The sequence below is a fragment of the Papio anubis genome, chromosome 19, assembly GCF_008728515.1.
Source record: "Papio anubis isolate 15944 chromosome 19, Panubis1.0, whole genome shotgun sequence".
Taxonomy (NCBI): Eukaryota; Metazoa; Chordata; class Mammalia; order Primates; family Cercopithecidae; genus Papio; species Papio anubis.
Window position 1 is genome coordinate 42960549 of NC_044994.1, and position 20705 is coordinate 42981253.

At 37.9% G+C, this 20705-nt stretch overlaps 1 protein-coding gene across 3 annotated transcripts in view; it reads left to right on the forward strand.

Moving 5' to 3' along the window:
• ME2 (malic enzyme 2) overlaps positions 1-20705 on the forward strand; it is a 71704-nt gene that overhangs the window by 40028 nt on the left and 10971 nt on the right. For all 3 annotated transcript variants that reach the window (XM_003914383.5, XM_021930121.2, XM_021930120.2), the window contains 6 exons: positions 2158-2267; positions 2382-2479; positions 2936-3049; positions 6007-6121; positions 7654-7796; positions 14704-14806. In XM_003914383.5, the coding sequence (XP_003914432.1) occupies positions 2158-2267; positions 2382-2479; positions 2936-3049; positions 6007-6121; positions 7654-7796; positions 14704-14806 (683 nt within the window). The remainder of the gene's footprint in view (positions 1-2157; positions 2268-2381; positions 2480-2935; positions 3050-6006; positions 6122-7653; positions 7797-14703; positions 14807-20705) is intronic.

A 20705-nucleotide genomic window follows, 5' to 3' on the forward strand; every position in this document is an offset into this window, starting at 1 on the left:
GAAGATAAGCAGGAAGCGATTAAATTTTTGAGAACTTTGTTCTACTGGCTGTCTCTGCCTGATTAGATGTGCTGATTTGAGGTGGTACCCATGGTCTGCCTTACTTTCTTGAGTTACCTGACATTTTGAGGGAAGTCTGCCCTCACTGCTCCTGTCAAACCCTTACTGCTCAGTACCTTTTTCAGCCTTGACCTTCCGGCTCACGCCGACCATTCCACTGAAGCTGTTGTGCAGCTTTCATATTTTAAGTTCTCTGACCATTTGGTCCTCCCACCTCTCTACCTCTTTGCAACATCGACTACGGTTTTCCCACTTCTATGTCCTTGAAACTCTCTCTTCTCTTGATTGCTAAACAGCTTCCTCCTAACTTGGTCTTCCTCCCACCTTTCTCTCTCTCTCTCTCTTTTTTTTTTTTTTTGGTCATCTTCACAGGTTCGTGCTGTCTTATTAAATGTGGATAACCACCTAGTCCTCTTCTCTTTCAGCCATGTCAACTATGACCTTTATGCATGTTACTACTAAACCCATAAAAACCCATCTGTAGTCCCCCTGCTCTTCTGAGGCCTGCATTTCTAATAATCAGAATATTCCATCTGGATATTCTGTTGTGTGTGCATATTCATATCCCACACTGAACTCCTTTCCTTTCCAAACAACCTATCTTCTGTATTCCCACCTTCTATTATTGGCAGTAACATTCATCCTATTGCCAAAACTTTGATCTTGGTGTTATGTTTGACCCTTCTGCCTTCTCCATCAGTCTCCCGTGCAGTCAGATATTCCTCAGATTCAGTGGGTACTACCACTTAAATGTCTCTTGTTTTCCATTACCACAATCTTGCTCTCTCCTTATGTCTCTTCTGAAGTTTTCTAATTCTTCCTCTAGTTTCTCTCCTCTCCAGTTCATCTCCACCTTAATACCAGATTAATTGTTTTGAAACATGTACTTCATTATGTCATTCTTTTGCTTGAAATCTCTCATTGGTTTCTTATTGCCATAGGATAAAGTCAAACTCTTTACCTTAATGATCTAACCCTGGCCTACCTTTAAAATTGCTGGCATGTAGAAGGTACTTAAAAATTAATTCCTTTTCAGAGTCGAAGTCAACAAGTCTAAAACTGAACTTTATATCTTCCCAGAAATTGTCATTTCTCCTTCTTCCTCTCACTTTCCTACCTTAGACAACCAAATAGTATCTTCTTAGTTATCCCAGTTACCTTGACATTGTAACAGCTTCTTCCTCATTTCCCAGGTGATCCTTATCAATTTCTATTCATCCTAATAGCTCATAATTACTCCTTTTACTTCCTGCACCTTCTGCTTCAGATCTCTTGTCTTCGTATCACAGTAGCCTCCTAGTTGCTTCTGCCACTAACATCTCTCCCCACACCAATATGTGCTACGTATCACTGGCAGGTTTATCCTTTCTAAAGGGAATCATATGTGAATTTTTTCCTTTCTTGGCAGCCTTCACTGTTTCTACATGGGATGCAGAAGAAAGTCCCTTTTCTCTAATTTAGTATTAGAGATTCTCCCTTATTTGGTCCCAACCTGCATTAACCAACTTCTCCCTTATCTGTTAATGTAAACCATGAAATGTATAGCCAGACTGTTGAAAATTCAGGGTCACCCTAATAATAGCCTGCTTTTCTTTCTACCTCTTTACTTTTTGTTCTTTCAGGGCCAACCTCCTTTTCAAGCCTTCCCTTACTACTTTAGCTCACCTAAACGATTGGCATCTTTTGCTGAATGTCAGTGAACTCAAATAGCAATTATTTTTCAGTTACTTATTTAATATATACTTTCTTGTGTTGCTGTTTAACTATTAATGTAATGAGAATATGCATATCAAATATATATTTTTTGAGTTCAGAGTCAAAGGAAGTATCTCCTGGACACTTGAAAATAGTTTACATAGATTGATATCCCATGGGTTTATCATGGTGCCACGTTCTTTTTAAACACCTCATACTTTTTTTATTGAATAATTTCTACATTTTGGATCTAGTCTTTTACAGGCTCTGAAATTTTTCAGATGGCCTTAATTGAACTAACATAATACATTATTTTTGAATGCTATTATAGGGAATATTAGGTGGAAAGCTGTTTAATAGTATTATTTTCATCACAACTATTGTGGGTTTTGCTGTTTTTAGATATGGCCGGAACACACTCATTCAGTTCGAAGACTTTGGAAATCATAATGCGTTCAGATTTTTGAGAAAGTACCGAGAAAAATATTGTACTTTCAATGATGATATTCAAGGTAAAGCAAAAAAAAAAAAAAAAAAAAAACAAACTTTAGGGTTTGGATTCCTACTTTTTAAACATTTTTAATGTGCCCATTTTTTATTTGTAAAACTCTTTGTTTTTCTGATAGGGACAGCTGCAGTAGCTCTAGCAGGTCTTCTTGCAGCACAAAAAGTTATTAGTAAACCAATCTCCGAACACAAAATCTTATTCCTTGGAGCAGGAGAGGTAAGTTTTGTAGGCTTTTTAAAACTTAAGCCCATCCTCTCTTCTAGAATTGGAAAATGGGCAGAATATTGATATTTATAAAAGAGCATAATGACCCTGTAATTTTGTTGAGATAGAGGGTATGAAATCAAGACTTCTTCTGTAAAACAGGTAATTTAAAATATGTTTAGAGAGAATATCACAAAGAATTTTTGTTTGATTCGTAAGGGAAAAATAAACCAAATAGTTTTTATTATAGCATATAATTTTGCTATTTAGAAGGCTATTGGGGGATGTATGTTTTGACTAGTACACAGTTTGGTACTTTTTGTAATGTTGGTTTTCATCAAATATGTTGTGATTCTTTAGCATATAGCATATATATAAGATTATATGCTATATAATCTTCATATATAAAGTAATTCAAGCATTGCATCATACTCTAGTATATATTGAAATTTATGTTTTGTTGAACAGGCTGCTCTTGGAATTGCAAATCTCATAGTTATGTCTATGGTAGAAAATGGCCTGTCAGAACAAGAGGCACAAAAGAAAATCTGGATGTTTGACAAGTATGGTTTATTAGTTAAGGTAAGGTATTTAAAATTTGGAGAAGCAAAAGAGTGTATTATATTTTTAGTTGGATTTTAAAAATATTATTCCTTAAAATCTTGTTTCTCATTGGAGTCTCCAAATTATACCAATTGGGACCTTCCGTTCTCTTTTTAACAAATGTCCCCAGTCTTGTTGTCTTTTACAAAGACTCCTGCTTCATATTTAATTAATCTGTATGTTGGCATCAGACTTACTCTTTCTTGCTTTGTTCTCTTGCTCTTAAGAGATCAAATGGCCACTGTACAAGTATGATTGTGTTTGACACTCTTAAAACTAGGTTTTTAATAGGAACTGAGAATTTCCTGATGAAATTACAGTATTGCAGAACTTTTGATATTTGAGCAGAATTTTTTTTTTTTAATTTTCTTAATTTTTTTTGGGGGGGGAAGGGGGATGAAGTCTCTCTCTGTCACCCAGGCTGGAGTGCAGTGGTGCGATCTCACCTCACTGCAACTTCTGCCTCCTGGGTTCAAGTGATTCTCCTGCCTGAGCCTCCTGAGGCCACTGTGCCTAGCCATGAGCAGAAATTCTTAACCCTTTGGAGATGATAAGCCCCTGAAGCAATCTAATAAAAATCTATGGACCCTTTCCCCAGGAAAAAAGCATGTGCTCCTGAAACCAATTTATGGATAATAAAGAGCTTATCTCCCAGATTAACTTAGTACCTTTGGGCCTGACTATCTGTTGGCATTGATTACCATTTTCACTAGCTTAAGAATGTCATATATCTTCTACTGTGTAACACATTGAAATATAAGTAAACTGTTTCATAGTTAAACCAATCCAGTACACAATGCTATTATATTTTTGTACGTATACATTAAAATATAATGGTATAGCTGTTGCTTGGCATTTATGTCTGTGGAGCAAGCTATCTAAATGTACTTTACTCCAGTTCTAAAATCTTTTCTTCTTAATTAGAACCAGTATTCTATTAGTACAAAAAATAAAATGAAAAATTGACATATGTGAATGAAAAATCTTGAGTGCTTAAACTACATGTAATTTAAAATGTAATAGTAGTTATATACCAGACATTGTTATAAGACTTTACATGTATTATCTCCTTTAATCATCTCAAAAACCCCTGTGAAGTTTTACAAATTAAGAAACCGTTTAAAAGGTCAAGGGAGTTATCCAAAGTCATCAGCTTATAAGTGACGGAGGCAGGATTCGAAACCAAGTATCCTGACTGTGAAGTCTGTGCTCTGAATAATTAAACTGTGCTGCCTCCCAAAGAGGCTGTAACTACCATATTTAACTACCATATTTACTAGTATGTAAGGCACAAGGATAAAACATCACATATTTAGAAGGCTATTGGGGGATGTATGTTTTGATTAGTACACAGTTTAGTTTAGTACTTTTTGTAATGTTGGTTTTCATCAAATATGTTGTGATTCTTTAGCATATTGGTAGGTCAGGTCTAACACGGTATTGGTAGCTACAATGTGTTTACTTAGCACAAAGTGAGAACCCTGTCCATCTCCATATTCATTATCAGATTATATATTTCTTTTCCAGTGTGCAGGTAGCTTGGCCTATGGGCATTAGGCTTCCAGTGTCTCCTGGTGACCCTAAACACTGCCCTTCATTTTGAAACTTTGAAAACAGTGACTTCTTATGTCACTGTTTGCTCAGCCTGGTTTTCTGAGCTGACTGATGATAGTGTGCTGCTTTTCTAGCCCCTGCAGGTTCTTATCTGGGGTTATCTTGGAGTTCTGATGGAAACACACTTTTTCAGGAGAAGTCTTCTTTTTTACCAAAATAAGAATATGAACTTCTCAGGTGGTTTTTGCATTCAGTATGTTTTTGTCTGCCTCAGATCTTTGAGAAACTCTTCATTGTTCTAGTCTGTCAGTGGTATCTCTTCTGGCTTTGTGGCACTACTAAGAATTTAACGTTTATGGTTTTTGACCTGGGACTTGGAAAAGAAAACATGTCTCTTCATTCAGCCATCTTTAACCAGAATTCCCTGTTCCTCTTGTTTCTGAACTCTTGGTAGTACAAGTCCGTGGTGGCTGTCTGCAATTCTGAAATCCTAAAGGCTTTGAAATTCCAAAATTTTTTCCGAAATTTATTTTGGTGACCAATCTGATTGCCCTGAACTTACCTAGTAGCAAAACCTGACTCAAACTACAAAGAAGCTCTTGGTAATCTTAACCTTTTGTACTTGATGTGACTATTCGTAAGTTTGTTCAGTTGTGGAGTATCTGTTGGGAGGGAGAATATGTAATATTTGATATATGCCATATTGTATTTCTAAAATATGAAAAATTCTCAGCCAGGAGTGGTGGCTCATGCCTGTGGTGGCTCAGCTTCCCACTTTGGGAAGCTGAGGTGGACGGATAGCTTGAGCCCAGGAGTTTGAGACCAGCCTGGGCAACATGGCAAAACCCCATCTCTACAAAAAAAATTAGCCAGGCATGGTGGTGTGCGCCTATAGTTCCTAAACTATAAGTAGTTTAGTGTACCTAAACGACTCTGGAGGTTGAGGTGTGAGGATCACCTGAGCCCAGGGAGGTAGAAGCTGCTACTGCACTCAAGTCTGGGTGACAGAGTGGTACCCCATCTCAAACCAACCAAATTAAATTAAATATGAAAAATTCCTAATTCCAAAACTCATCTACCTCAGATAAAGGATTGTAGGCTTTTGTGCCATAGTGAACTTAGGAAGACCTCATAGAGTAAATGCATTTTTTAGAGGAACTAGAAAGTTTCTAGGAATAATGGGAGATTGGATTTTTGTTTTATATTTGAGTTTATGGACATGATGAAGATAGAATTGGAAGATACAGGTTGAAGAGGAAAGTAAATGAAAATGAAAAGACATTTCTATTGTGGAAACAATGTGTAACTCATAATGATGTCTTTTTATTTCATCCTTAACATGCGTTGACTAAAAAAATACTGTATTTTATCTCAAAATTTAGGGGCGGAAAGCAAAAATAGATAGTTATCAGGAACCATTTACTCACCCAGTCCCAGAGAGCATACCTGATACTTTTGAAGATGCAGTGAATATACTGAAGCCTTCAACTATAATCGGTAGGTAAAGTTATTCTGATAAATAATTTTACTTCCTAACTGTATGTTGCCAGTCATAATTACCATGTAGGATTACTAAAAATGAGTTGGCAGTTTTATGTTTTACCTAGATTTCAGCTTGTACAATGTTTTTCTGTGATAACTTTTTGGTTACCGTGCATGAAATTCAGTTACCAGATGTTGCTTTATACTTTTAGGTCCTAGACACTGTGCAGTCGATCATGCTTTGCTTTTAGAGTTGGTATGACTGTTGGACTCAAAACATGAAAAAGACCAAAGCCGTTTGCAGATTTTACCAGGGAAATTCTGTGCAGACTCAAAGTTTTCTTGGGCAACAAAGCTGAAAACTTTGAGTGTGACATTACATAGCTGCCATCAGACTGTGCCATCATGGCATTACCTTCTCAGCAGAAAATGTAAAAATGTTTAAAAGAGGAGCTATTTAATTTTCTATATAGCTGTAAGTTGTTTTGTTTTCTTTTCTTTTTTTTTTTTTCTGAGGTGGAGTCTCGCTCTGTCGCTCAGGCTGGAGTTGGCTCACTGTAACCTCCGCCTCCCAGGTTCAAGTGATTCTCTTGCCCCAGCCTCACAAGTAGCTGGGATTACAGGTGCCTGCCACCACGCCCAGCTAATTTTTGTAATTTTAGTAGAGATGGGGTTTCACCATGTTGACCAGGCTGGTCTCGAACTCCTGACCTCAGGTGATCCACCTGCCTCGGTGGGTGAGACTCCATCTCAAAAAATAAATAAATAAAAATAAACAACTCCCCATTTTCCCCACCCCCCACCCCCTAACAGCCACCATTCTACTTTTCGTCTCTATGAATTTAACTACCTCATATAAGTGGAATAACATGGCATTTTTCTCTTTGTGACTGGCTTATTTTATTTAGCATAATGTCAAGTTTCATCCATGTGGTAGGTAGCAAGTGTTATCCTCCCAATTAGAGTGATGAAGATAGTCGTATACTCTTTTTAAAAATTGGCTGGGCATGGTGCCTTACGTAATTCCAGCACTTTGGGAGGCCGAGGCAGGCAGATCACCTGAGGTCAGGAGTTTGAGACTAGCCTGGCCAACGTGGCGAAACCCCGTCTCTGCTGAAAATATAAAAATTAGCCAGGTGTTGTAGCACACACCTTTAATCCCAGCTACCTGGGAAGGTGAGGCATGAGAATCACTTGAACCCAGGAGGGGGAGGTTGCAGTGAGCTGAGATTGTGCCACTACACTCCAGTCTGGGTGACAGAGCGAGACTCTGTCTCAAAAAACAAAAAGTTAAAAGAATAAAATTTCCCATAATTTACTATGTGTATAGTAGACAATAAATATTTAAGTGAGAACTTTCAGCATCTTGTTTTTTCTTTTCAGATTTGAGATTGCGTTCTCATAGATTTTGCATTGCTGAGATAGTGCTGTCTTTGTGATGAGATATTACCTGTGTTTTTGTTATTGCAGGCCTATTGTAGAAATGCTATTGATAAGCATTGCTTTTATACCTGTAATGAAGTTGCTGTTTTTCCCTCTTACTACAGGAGTTGCAGGTGCTGGCCGTCTTTTCACTCCTGATGTAATCAGAGCCATGGCCTCTATCAATGAAAGGCCTGTAATATTTGCATTAAGTAATCCTACAGCACAGGCAGAGTGCACGGCTGAAGAAGCATATACACTTACAGAGGTATTACTAATCACATGAATTGATATGTGTATTATTTTCCCTCCACTAGCTTATTAATTATACATTCTTACACAGTTGTTCTAGTGGTTTCCCTAGAGATTACAGCATGCATCTATGGGTGATCAAAGTCTGATATAAATCATTGCTTATGCCAATTATGGGAAACAGGTACTTTATAACTCCATTGAAATGCCCTCACACTGTTTGCATTATTGTTGCAAATTTTAATTTTCTATGTATTTTAAACCCAAAATACATGATTGTTATATTTTACAAAAATTATTCAGATTTACCTACGTTTTAATTTATCACTATTCTTCCTGCAAGTCTGCTTCTACCTAGGATCATTTTCCTTCTACCAGAAGAATTCCTTTATTTAAGTGTAGATCTAATGAATTCTCTTGGTAATTTATTTTGCCTTCATTTTGAAGGATATTTTCACCGTGCATAGAAGTAAAAGTTGGTAAATACTTGAGCATTTTGAAGCTATTTTACTGTTTTCTGACTTTTGTTTTGTTTTTGATGACATATCATTGTCTTAGGTTTTTTTTTTTTTTTTTTTTTGAGACGGAGTCTCGCTGTGCTCCCAGGCTGGAGTGCAGTGGCCGGATCTCAGCTCACTGCAAGCTCCGCCTCCCGGGTTCACGCCATTCTCCCGCCTCAGCCTCCTGAGTAGCTGAGACTACAGGCGCCCGCCACCATGCCCGGCTAGTTTTTTGTATTTTTAGTAGAGACAGGGTTTCACCATCTTAGTCAGGATAGTCTCGATCTCCTGACCTCGTGATCCGCCCGCCTCGGCCTCCCAAAGTGCTGGGATTACAGGCTTGAGCCACCGCGCCCGGCCCATTGTCTTAGGTTTTTAACAGTTTGACTACGGCAGACCTTTGGGTGGCTTTCTTTGTATTTATTCCACATGGGGATTATACTGCTCCTGAATCTGTGGCTTGATGTCTGTTTTTGGTTTTTGTTTTTTCTGTTTTGAAAAAATACCAGCCAGTATCTCTGCTTTGGCCACATTCTCTTTCTCCTCTTATGGGACTCTAATTATATGGTCAGAGATATATCTCACATATCTTTTACACTGTTTTCTATATATATTATCCCTCTTGCTCTCTGTGTTTCAGTCTGGTGATTTCCTTTGGCCCTATCTTCCAGTTTGCAGATTCTGCGTTCAGCTGTGCTCATCTGTTGTTAGGTTCTTAATTTTAGTTACTGTGTTTTTTTCATTTGTAGAATTTCTGTTTTATCTGCATAGTAATTTATTAATTTAGTAACAGACTTAAAATCATGTACTGTAGAAACAATCAATTTCTAAATATTGCCTTTTTGTACTGACATTTCATGAAACATTTCTTTTTACTCTCTTCAAATGCGTCATCACCATCAGTGTTTGTCTTTTCTAGGGCTGTTTTTTTTGAGTCATCTGACAGCTGTGGAGAACAAATTTTTATTTACATCCAAACTGTTTAAGATTGACTACTTTTAGATCTTTGACACTAGCATGGGTTATAGCCCAATTAGAAATATCAGCCTATAAATCACTTGACATTTGGGTTTTTTTCCTACCAGTCTGTAAGGATGTAGTTGTAATCTCCACAATTACTTTCTATATTGTTCTGGTAAGTGATCTAACTGGCTCTAGGAAGTGATTTTTAAAGGCTTGTTTACAATGATGTCTAGCAACTGTAATTGCTAGATTACATCCTTGAGATTAAGTAATAAATCTGTGATACATTTTTTAATCTTCACTCCTTTAAAAAAAAGATTTTTATAATAGAAAAATATTATAGTTTATGTCTTAAAAGCTAAGGATTCTTTTAAAAATATAACCACAGGGCCGGGCATGGTGGCTCACGCCTGTAATCCCAGCACTTTGGGAGGCCGAAGCAGGCGGATCACGAGGTCAGGAGATTGAGACCATCCTGGCTAACACGGTGAAACCCCGTCTCTACTAAAAATACAAAAAAAATTAGCCGGACGTGGTGGTGGGTTCCTGTAGTCCTAGCTACTCGGGAGGCTGAGGCAGATGAATGGCATGAACCCAGGAGGCGGAGCGTGCAGTGACCTGAGATCGCGCCACTGCACTACAGCCTGGGCGACAGAGCAAGACTCTATCTCTAAAAAATATATATATACACACACACACATATATGTGTATGTATATATGTGTGTGTGTATATATATGTATAACCACAGTACTGTTATACCTCATAATTTGAACAATAATTATATCTTGTCATTTAATTTTTTTTTTTTTTTTTTTTTTTTTTTGAGACAGGGTCTCCCTTGGTCGCCCAGGCTGGAGTGTAGTGGCACAGTCATAGCTCACTGCAGACTCCAATTCCCGGCTCAAGTAATCCTCTTGCCTCAACTTCCTCAGTAGCTGGGACTACAGGCAAGCACCACCATACCCAGCTAATTTTTTAATTTTTATTTTTGTAGAAACAAGGTCTTGCTTTGTTGGCCAGGCTGGTCTCAAATTGCTGACCTCAAGTGATCCCCCTGCCTCAGCCTCCCACAGTGCTGGGATTACAGACATGAGCCACTGTGTCCCACCTAATTTCTTGAATATATGAATTACAATTAAAATTTTCTGATGGTAACAAATATCTCACCCATTTTTATTATCTATCTTTTGTTCTGTCTTGGTTATCAGGTTTGTTTATAAGGCTAATTTGTACTTTGTTTTTTGTTTTGTTCATTTTTTTGTTTGTTTGTTTTGTTTTTCACCTGCCTCAGCCCCCCGAGTAGCTGGGCCCCTGCCACCATGCCCAGCTAATTTTTTTGTATTTTTAGTAGAGACAGGGTTTTACCGTGTTAGCCAGGATGGTCTCGATCTCCTGACGTCATGATCTGCCTGCCTTGGCCTCCCAAAGTGCTGGGATTACAGGCGTGAGCCCCTGCACCTAGCCTGTTTTTGGTTTTTTTAATTGAGTGATGGATAGTGTAGAAAAAGAACTACAGCAATAATTTAAGGCTGTGGTTAAAGTTATCTTTGGAGAAAGGGACTTTACTTTTTCGAGTAGATCACCATAATCCAGTCAGGATGTGGTCCACATGAGACCTGGGGTATTTCCAGTTTGCCCTTTCTCCTGGTATCCACTGCTTTGGGTATCAATCATCAAAAGTCCTGAGGTATTTATCAGCACCTCTCATCTTTAATGGTCCCTGAACATCCATTTTCCTCTCTGTCATCATGAGACTTTGGGTAGCTTTGCTGTTCAGGGTCTCAGCCACAGCTTTTGATTTGGAAGTCAGCAGTCATCTTGAGGGGAAGAGCTTCAAATGCTAGGCTCCTATATCTTGCTTCCCTCTTCTCTTGGATCTTGGAAACCACTCTTCCCCAACACCAAACTCTCACTATCTTGTTAGGTCTCTACTTCCTTACAAAAATTTTTAAAAATGTATTTTATCTGGTTTTTAAAATTGTAACCAGAGGAAAAATTGGTATGAAATAACCCAGAAAATCATTGCCAAAGCAGAACTCTCAGAACTTCTTGAACTTAATATTCATACTCTTGCTATATTTGGCATTCTTTTTTTCCCATTGTTGAACACTGTGTAGGCCAGGCACAGTGGTTCATGCCTATAATCCCAGCACTTTGGGAGGCCGAGGTAGGCAGATCTCTTGAGGCCAGGAGTTCAAGATCAGCCTGGCCAACATGGTGAAACCCTGTCTCTACTAAAAATACAAAAAAATTAGCCAGATGTGGTGGCTCACGTCTGTAGTCCCAGCTACCTAGGAGGCTGAGGCTGGAGAATAGCCTGAACCCAGGAGGCAGAGGCTGTGTGAGCCAAGATCATGCCACTGCACTCCTGCCTGGGCAACAGAGCAAGAGTGTCTCAAAAAAAAAAAAAAAAATTTATGTTGACACATGTATTCTCTCAAAATTCTTTTGCTTCCATATGGCCACTCTGTTAGTCAAAATAAATTCTCGTGACGTGACTGTTGGTTTCCAACTGATATAATAATTATTGAAGTCTCTTCTTCTAAATAAATCACAGAATCATCATACAGATACTTAAAAATTAGTCTCTTTAGTATACGGTCTTATCTTTTTATTACTTTTAGTTTGATTGCCTGTCCTCTTCACCAGGCTTTACTACTTAAAACTAATGATTATTGCTCCCCAAATTAAATCTTAGTCATCTACAATGACTATTTGGTAAGGATATTAAATGCATCATGGATCGTTGACATTTCCAAAATATAAAAAATTTAAGTATTTCGAGCAGTAGTAGTGTATCACCAGAAGACTGCTCATTTAAGAATTTTATTTTTTTAATAAATATTGTAATAAATGTACATTATTGGAATACATAAAAATTCCCCAAGGAGACTAGTTTGATATACTGTATTTCATCAGTTTTAAGATCAAGGATCACTTGAGCCCATGAGTTTGAGACCAGCCTGGGCAACATAGCGAAACCCTGTCTGTATAAAAAATTTCAAAATTAGCTGGGCATGGTGTTGCACACCTGTGGTCTTAGCTACGTGGGAGGCTGAGGTGGGAGGATTGCTTGAGTCCAGGAGGTTGAGGCTGCAGTGAGCTGTGATTGTGCCACTGCACTCCAGCCTGGGCAACAGAATGAGACACTGTCTCAAAAAAAGTAATAATAAAAAGAGCATTGTGTCATAGTTTACTTTTACATAAATTATTTGTTAGTGTTACATGAAATAATGGCATAGAATTTTGAGTAGTCATCACCTGTTAAATTTTTAGTCCCCTTTTGTTTTCACTGTGGAGATGTTACTCCAACACCCTTTGCTGCTCAGCGAGAAAAATACTGACAAAAAAAAATCTTCATAGTTGAATTGTCAGCTGCTTACGTAGGGCAACTTGGACTTCAGAATAAGAATATACTATTATTAAAACCTGGCCACGTTTAAGCCCTGGATTAATTATTGGGTTAAATGGGCAGGGGAGGCAGGGATAATGACCTGGAGAACATGAACTGCTATAGAATGTTGTCATTATTGAAGAGATTCCCAAGATCTGTCTTTTTTTTTTCTTTTTTTTTTTTTTTTTTTTTGAGACAGAGTCTCGCTCTGTTGCCTAGGCTGGAGTGCAGTGGCATGATCTCATCTCAGCTCATTGCAAGCTCCGCCTCCTGGGTTCATGACATTCTCCTGCCTCAGCTTCCTGAGTAGCTGGGACTACAGGCACCCGCCACCAGGCCTGGCTAATTTTTTGTATTTTTAGTAGAGACGGGGTTTCACCGTGTTAAGCAGGATGGTCTCAATCTCCTGACGTCATGATCCGCCCACCTCAGCCTCCCAAAGTACAGGGATTACAGGTGTGAGCCACTGTGCCCGGCCAACCAAAATCTTTCTAAATTTCCAAACTTAACTGATATCATGAGAACATTTTTTCCATGACGTGCTATATTGTATAATCTACCTTATAAGACTATTAAAATTAATGGTGCCAGAAAAATAAGTATGTGCTTATTGTGATAACATGTATGATATTAACCATGAACTAACCTTAATCGTCAAAGAAACAAAATTTTTAGTCATAAGTAATGTTTGGAACAGATAGAGAATTGTAATAGCTATCCATAGAATAGGTGGAAAATGATAAAACAATATAGAGTTGCAAGTCTAAGATAGACAGCTGTGCCCTAGTAGCATAGTTAGCTTGCTTCTACTCTTAAACCTTGTATCATTTTGAAATGGAAAGTATTTCCTGTAAAAGTAATGCTTACTCTGCATTGTTGACCTTCAGATTACCTGGAGTCAAATTCTTGAATGTTAAATCCACTAAAGCCAAGGGTCTACAATACTATAAAGAATAATAATACAATTAATTATCTTAGAAATACTGAATATGCCAGTAACATTTATTATATGCCATTATAGAGCATAGTATCAAAATTGGATAGATGTGACAAATTTGGAGAAGTATTCTGCTTTAACAAGGCATCAGGCCATTTGTTTTCCTGGAGTGATACTATGGTCATGCCATATGCCTGTGTTATAAACTGCCTACTGCTGGGTATTACAGCATCATTGAAAACCTGTGGCTGTGGAGTTACAAAAAAATCTAGATTAAGATTTAACTACTACAGTTTTGATGTGTGACTTTTGACAAAGTATTTGAAAATAGCCTTAGTTTTCTGATTTTTTAAAATTAGTGAAATGGGGATGATGATGAAGTTTTCATGATGGCAAATTAACTGAGTTAACACATATAAAGTACTTGGTTATTAGTTTTAGCAGTTATACAGTAAATGACGGCCATTTGTTTTGGTATTTCCCCTTCATTCATAGGTGTTTATATTGGTCTTTATAATATGGAATGATATTTATTGGCTATCTACATTTTAAATTTCTTTTCTTTTTTTTTTTTTTTTTGAGATGGAGTCTTGATCTGTTGCCCAGACTGGAGTGCAGTGGCATGATATCGGCTCACTGCAACCTCTTCCTCCCAGGTTCAAGTGATTCTCCTCCTGAGTAGCTGAGATCACAATAGGCATGGGCCAACACACCCAGCTAATTTTTTGTATTTTTAGTAGAGATAGGGTTTCACTATGTTGGCCAGGCAGTCTCAAACTCCTGGCCTCCAGTGAGCTGCCCACCTCAGCCTCCCAAAGTGCTGGGACTGCAGGTGTAAGCCGCTGTGCCTGGCCTTAAATTTCTTAAAAATAAGTGTCTGGTTTTTAAATTTTTAGTAATAAATGATGTTTAACTTTATTAATTATTTATTGAATGTATACTACACATAAAACAAACCTCATTCTAACAAAGGATTGTAATGAAAAGATTGTTATATAGTATATTATGCTTTGTTTCCAAGTAATATATTGGTCTACTTTACTCCAGGACTTGATTTTGTATGAATTCACCCCAATTTTCTCATCCACAGAAAATAACAAAATTGAAGTTATTCCATCTTCTTAACAGGGCAGGTGTTTGTTTGCCAGTGGCAGTCCATTTGGGCCAGTGAAACTCACAGATGGGCGAGTCTTTACACCAGGTCAAGGAAACAATGTATATATTTTTCCAGGTAATAAATGCTGTCATTATTTATGTTATAGAGCAATAGTTAATTATGTAAAAATACTTAATGGAATTCTTTGGAATGGAAGATTAAAATGAGCAACAGTATTAGAGATTTTGGTATAAATGTACAAGGAAACTCAAGGAATTCATTGAATTCAGCATGCTCCATTTTCTCTGAAAATTTATTCATATTGTTAATTAAATGTTTTTATTATAGAAATAATGTATTCCATGATTTGTGAAAGTTCAGAGGAACAGAATGGCACAAAATTCTGTAACCCTCTCTATCTTCCCTTGGTGTACCTCCTTAATCATACTTCCCAGAACCGTTGTCAGTAATTTGCTGGGAGTTTTTCTGGTGGTTACCATCGTGACTGATAGCTTTGTCTCCCAGGTTCAAGCAATTCCCCTGCCTCAGCCTTCTGAGTATCTGGGACTACAGGCATGCACCACCACACCTGGCTAATTTTTGTATTTTTAGTAGAGATGGTGTTTCACCGTGTTGGCCAGACTGGTCTAGAAATCCTGACCTCAGATGTTCCGCGCATCCCAAAGTGCTGGGATTACAGGTGTGAGCCACCACGCCCGGCCAGGTGTTCTCATTTTTTAAGATACAACCACTATACTGGTATCACACCAAAGGAAATTAATAATAACTGCTTAATATCATTTATTATTAACTCAGTTCAACAACTTATTTTTATTCCCAATACCTTTTTTTTAATTTTAGAATTGCTCTTTCTAAATAACTACTTTAAAAATAAAAACGGCTACAGTATTCTTTCAGCTTTTTCTGGAGAATTATTAGGATACCTTTTAATATTTCTTCCTTTGTGCTGTATTTTCCATAAATTTCTGGTAATCCTCAGTTGTCTCTTTCTTTTAAGCAAGACTATATTGAGTAAAACAGGAATTTTGTATGATTTTCTTTTGCACTTGTGTCTTTTTTCTTCTGGTAGGTCTTTCCCTGACTAGCTGACAGCAGGCTCTAATTAAGATATGACAAGTAGTCTTATAGTTTATATAGGCTGGCATCAGGCAAGCATGTATAACTATTGTCAGAGTAAAGAAGGTATTTAGTCTGTGAATATCCTAGTGCTTTTCTATATTTTTCTTTTTTTTGCCCCTCATGTTTTCCTGTTATCTTGAGACCTAACTTCTATAATAGAAACTGTCCCGTCATCCATGATCTCTTTCTAGAACTTGATAATGTTCAAAATCAATATGTTCTATTCAGTAACATTTCTATGGCCTAAAAGGCATGAGGGCAGGAAAGGCAATACTTTTCTGCTGATTTTAACAAAGCTATTTTTTTTAACTTTTTTTTTTAGTTTCAGGGGTACATATGAAGGTTTGTTGGGTAAATTGTATGTTGCAGGGGAGTTCATGTATAGATTATTTCATCGCCTGGGTAATAAGCATGGTACCCGATAGGTAGTTTTTTGATCCTTACCCTCTTCCCGCCCTCTACCCTTAAGTAGGCCCCAGTGTCTGTTGTTTCCTTCTTTGTGTCCATGAGTTCTTATCACTTAGCTCCACATATAAGTGAGAACATATGGTATTTGGTTTTCTGTTCCTGTGTTAGTTCACTTAGGATAATAGCCTCCAGCTCCGTGCATGTTACTGCAAAGGACGTGATCTCATTCATCTTTATGGCTGCATAGGATTTTTTTTTATTTATATACATGGTGTGTATGTGCCACATTTTCTTTATCCATTTTACCATTGATGGGCATTTAGGTTAATTCTGTGTCTTTGCTATTGTGAATAGTGCTACAGTGAACATACACATGCATGTGTCTTTATGGTAGAATGATTTATATTCCTTTGGGTAATACCCAATAATAGGGTTGCTGAGTCGAATGGTTGTTCTAAGTTCAGCAAAACCGTTTTTTATATCATATCTGAGTATTAAGGAATTTAGCAGTTGATTATTTTTATGTAACCCTTTAAAGTCCTAACTTTAATAACAGGGATACCATAAATATGGACATTAAAAATGACCTGGCCAGGCATGGTGGCTCTCACCTGTAATCCCAACATTTTGGGAGGCTGAGGCAGGAGGATTGCTTGAGGCCAGGAGCTTGAGACCAGCCTGGGCAACATAGTGAGACCTTGTTTCTTCCAAAAATTAAAAAAATTAGCCAGGTGTGGTGGTGCACGCCACTAATCCCAGCTAGGCAGGAGGCTGAGGTGGAAGGATCACATGAGCCTGGGAGGTCCAGGCTGCAGTGAGCCATCATCATGCCAGTGCACTCCAGGCTGGGCAACAAAGTGAGACTGTCTCAAAAAAATAAAATAAAATGACCTGGCATTTGAGGTAGAAATGAGCCTAAAAATAGGAGGATTGGCTGAAAGTCTGTTTATAAAGCAACTTAAAAAAAACTTAATATTTGAATGACCTAGTTCAGCAACTGTAACAACTGGATGAAATTTTTTTTTAAGACCATAAAAGGGTCAAAGGGATAAGATACTGACTCTAATGGAATATTGGGGAATTCTGGACCAAGGTTAGGGAGGGAACTAAGGCACAGAGCCAGCTCTTGAAGCCAGTTTTACAGTGGAAGCACAGACCAGGAAGAAAGTGGCTAAGAGGTACAGCTGTGCTTTTCATGGAAGGTGGACAAGATCGGCACCGTGTCCAAGTCTGGCACCACCTCCCACTCTGGACTGAAACCCTAAAGTGCTGTACCTTGGATTGGGGGTATAGTTTGCAGCAGCAATGGGTGATTTAGAAAACCTCAGGCCTCTGTTCGGGACTGCCAGTGCCCACAAGCGCCCAGCAGAAGCAAATAAAAATTTCTCTGAAATAAGATAATACTATCCTAGTCCTCAAATTATTTTTATAAATTTTCAAGTACAACCTAAGTGGAAAAATAAAAAAAGATAATGAGGCACATAAAGAGACATAACAACAGAAGCCAAAACCAATGAAAACAAGAAAAACAGACATACTGAAACCCTAGATATAACACAAACGCTATGAAACAAATATGCTTATTATATTTATAGAGATAAAAGCCAATCTTGAAAACTTAGACAAGTACCATTAAATTCTAAAATTGAAAAATGTAGTAATCTGTAAGAATTGAGTGGGCTGGGCGTAGTGGCTCATGCCTGTAATCCTAGCACTTTGCGAGGCCAAGGTAGAAGAACTGCTTGAGCCCAGGAGTTTGAGACCAGCCCTGGCAACGTAGAGAGACCCCCATCTCTACAAGTTTAAAAATATATATATATATTAGTCAGGCATGCTGGCATATGCCTGTAGTCCTAGCTACTCAGGAGGCTGAGATGGGAGGATCACTTGAGCTTGGGAGGTCAAGGCTGGAGTGAGTCATGATTGGTCCCCTGTGCTCTAGCCTAGGTGACAAAGCAAGACCCTGTCTCAAAAAAAAAAAACACTGAGTGAATGAGGCTTATGGCAGATTAGACCAGAGAGAATTAATCAACTGGAAAATATCTCTGAAGAAACAATCCAGAATGCAGCACAGAGAGACCAAAAAAAAAAAAAAAAAAAAATAGGTAAGGGACAGACATTTCATTGATAGATGTTTAATTGAAGTCCTAGAATAAATGAGAATGAAGCAGAGGCAACATGTGCTGGCCTCATGGCTGAGTTATTTTTAGAACTGATGATTGACAATCAATATTCAAAAAGCTTGCAGAAACCCATGTGGGATGCATAAAAAGAAATCTACATCTAGGCACATTACTGTGAGGCTTCAGAATCACCACAAAGAGAAGAATATGAAAGCAGCCAGAACAAAAAGATTTCCTTCGAAGAAGCGACCAACAGACTGACAGCAGGCTCCTCAGTGACAATAAGATCCCAAGGCTGTGGAATGACCTATGAAAGTTGCTTATGGGAAATACTTGCCACCTAGAATTCATTACACAGTGAAAATATCCTTCAAGAATTAAGGCAAAGTGAAGACATTTTTCAGAAAAACAAAAAAACCGGGGATTCACCACCTGGCAGACTGTTTTTATATTAAAGGAAAGGAAATTTTGTTCCTTAGGGAAAAAGAAAATAATCCCACATAGGAACTCTAAGGTGTAGGAAGGAATGAAGAGCAAAGAAAGTCTATGAATAAGTGGGTGGGTACAACAAAATGAATGTTGTTTATATAGAATGAAACAAACATGGGATTTTGAAAAATACATATAGAAAGAATTAAAATGCACAATAACAGTAGCTCTGTGAAATAGAGTTAAGCTGTTATGAGGGACTTACATTGATTGGCAGGAAGGTAAATTAAAAATTAATGTGGAGCGGGGGACATTGGCTCATACCCATAATCCCAGCACTTTGGGATGTCAAAACAGGAGGATCACTTGAGGCCGAGAGTTTGAGACTAGCCCTGGCAACATAGGGAGGCTCTGTCTCTACAAAAAAAAAAAAAAAAAAAAATTAGCCAGGTGTGGTGACATGTGCCTGTAGTCCCAGCTACTGCAGACACAGAGGACGGAGGATCACTTGAGCCCAGGAGTTTGAGGTGGCAAACTTTGGTCGTGCCACTGCACTCTAGCCTAGGCAATAGAGTGAGACCCTATCTCAAAAAAAAAATTTAATGTGGAATGTTGGTAGTTAAAGATGCATGATATAAATTTTAGGATAACCATTAGAACACTACAAAGACTTCCTGTTTATGGTAAGGTTGGGATGAAATGAAGCAACAAAAATCCGAAAAGCAAGAAAGAAGAGGAAAAGGAACATAAAATAAGCAAGGCAAGGTGAGATGAGAGTGATGAGACTAAGTGTTTGGGGGCTAAATCTGTCCCAATCACTTAAAAAAAAAAAAAAGGTAAAAACTACATTAAATGTAGATGGACCAAATTATCTACTTAAAAAAAATGCTATTAACCATGTGATCTTCTCAGCTATGAGGTAATTGGATGACTACCCTTCCTCAAAGCCAGTTGGGATATTCTTTGAATAGAATAAAACAGTGTTTCTAGGCTGGGAGACACCAGACATAGTTGAGGACAGAGGTGCTAGAAAATAGGAAGTTTAAAGGCTTGTATGGTGATGCTCAGAGGAAGCAAACCCCACTCTCACGCTCATAGCTTCCAATCATTTTCTCTAGTTCTTAAGCCTTAAATGTGAGAAATGCTTGAAGATTACTAGTCATATGAGGAAAGTCTCTTTATGAAAGATTTTCATAAAAGACCAAAGCAGACAAACAGAAAAAGACATATTGGGGAAAAAAACAAGGATAATGGGAAAATTTAAAAATTATCACTATCCTCAGGGTGACAAAATATTATATCCTCTGAACAAGACAGAATTTTATTTAAAAAAAATTAGAAAGCAAAACAAGCTCCTAAAAATAAAGTTTGATAGTAGAAAGATTAGAAGAAAAAGATGAGTAAGTTACCTAAAAAGAGAGCAGAGGACAGGAGAAGGAAAATAAAGAAGAAAATTAGCCAATCCAAGAGGTACAGTATCAGAAAATATAAATGTCAGGGAACAAGAACAGAAAAATGGAGGGAAGTGAATCCTCAAAGCTTCACGAACATTTCCCAAAAGTGAAAGACTCATGTTTTCAGATAGGAAGCGCCTACTCACTGAATGCTAAACATGATGAGTTAAAATAATGCACATCAAGGCACAGTGTTAAGAAATTGCAGACCGTTAGGTATAAAAATAAGGATCTGGCTGGGCACAGTGGCTCATGCCTGTAATCCAAGCACTTTGGGAGGCTGAGGCAAGAAGATTGCATGAGTCCAGAAGTTTGAAACCAGCCTGGGCAGCATAGTAAAACCCTGTCTCTACAAAAAATAAAAAAATTAGCCAAGTGTGATGGTACATGCCTGTAATCCCAGCTACTCAGGAAGCTGAGGTAGGAGGATCGCTTGAGCCCATGGAGGTTGAGGCTGCAGTGAGCTGTGATTGTGCCACT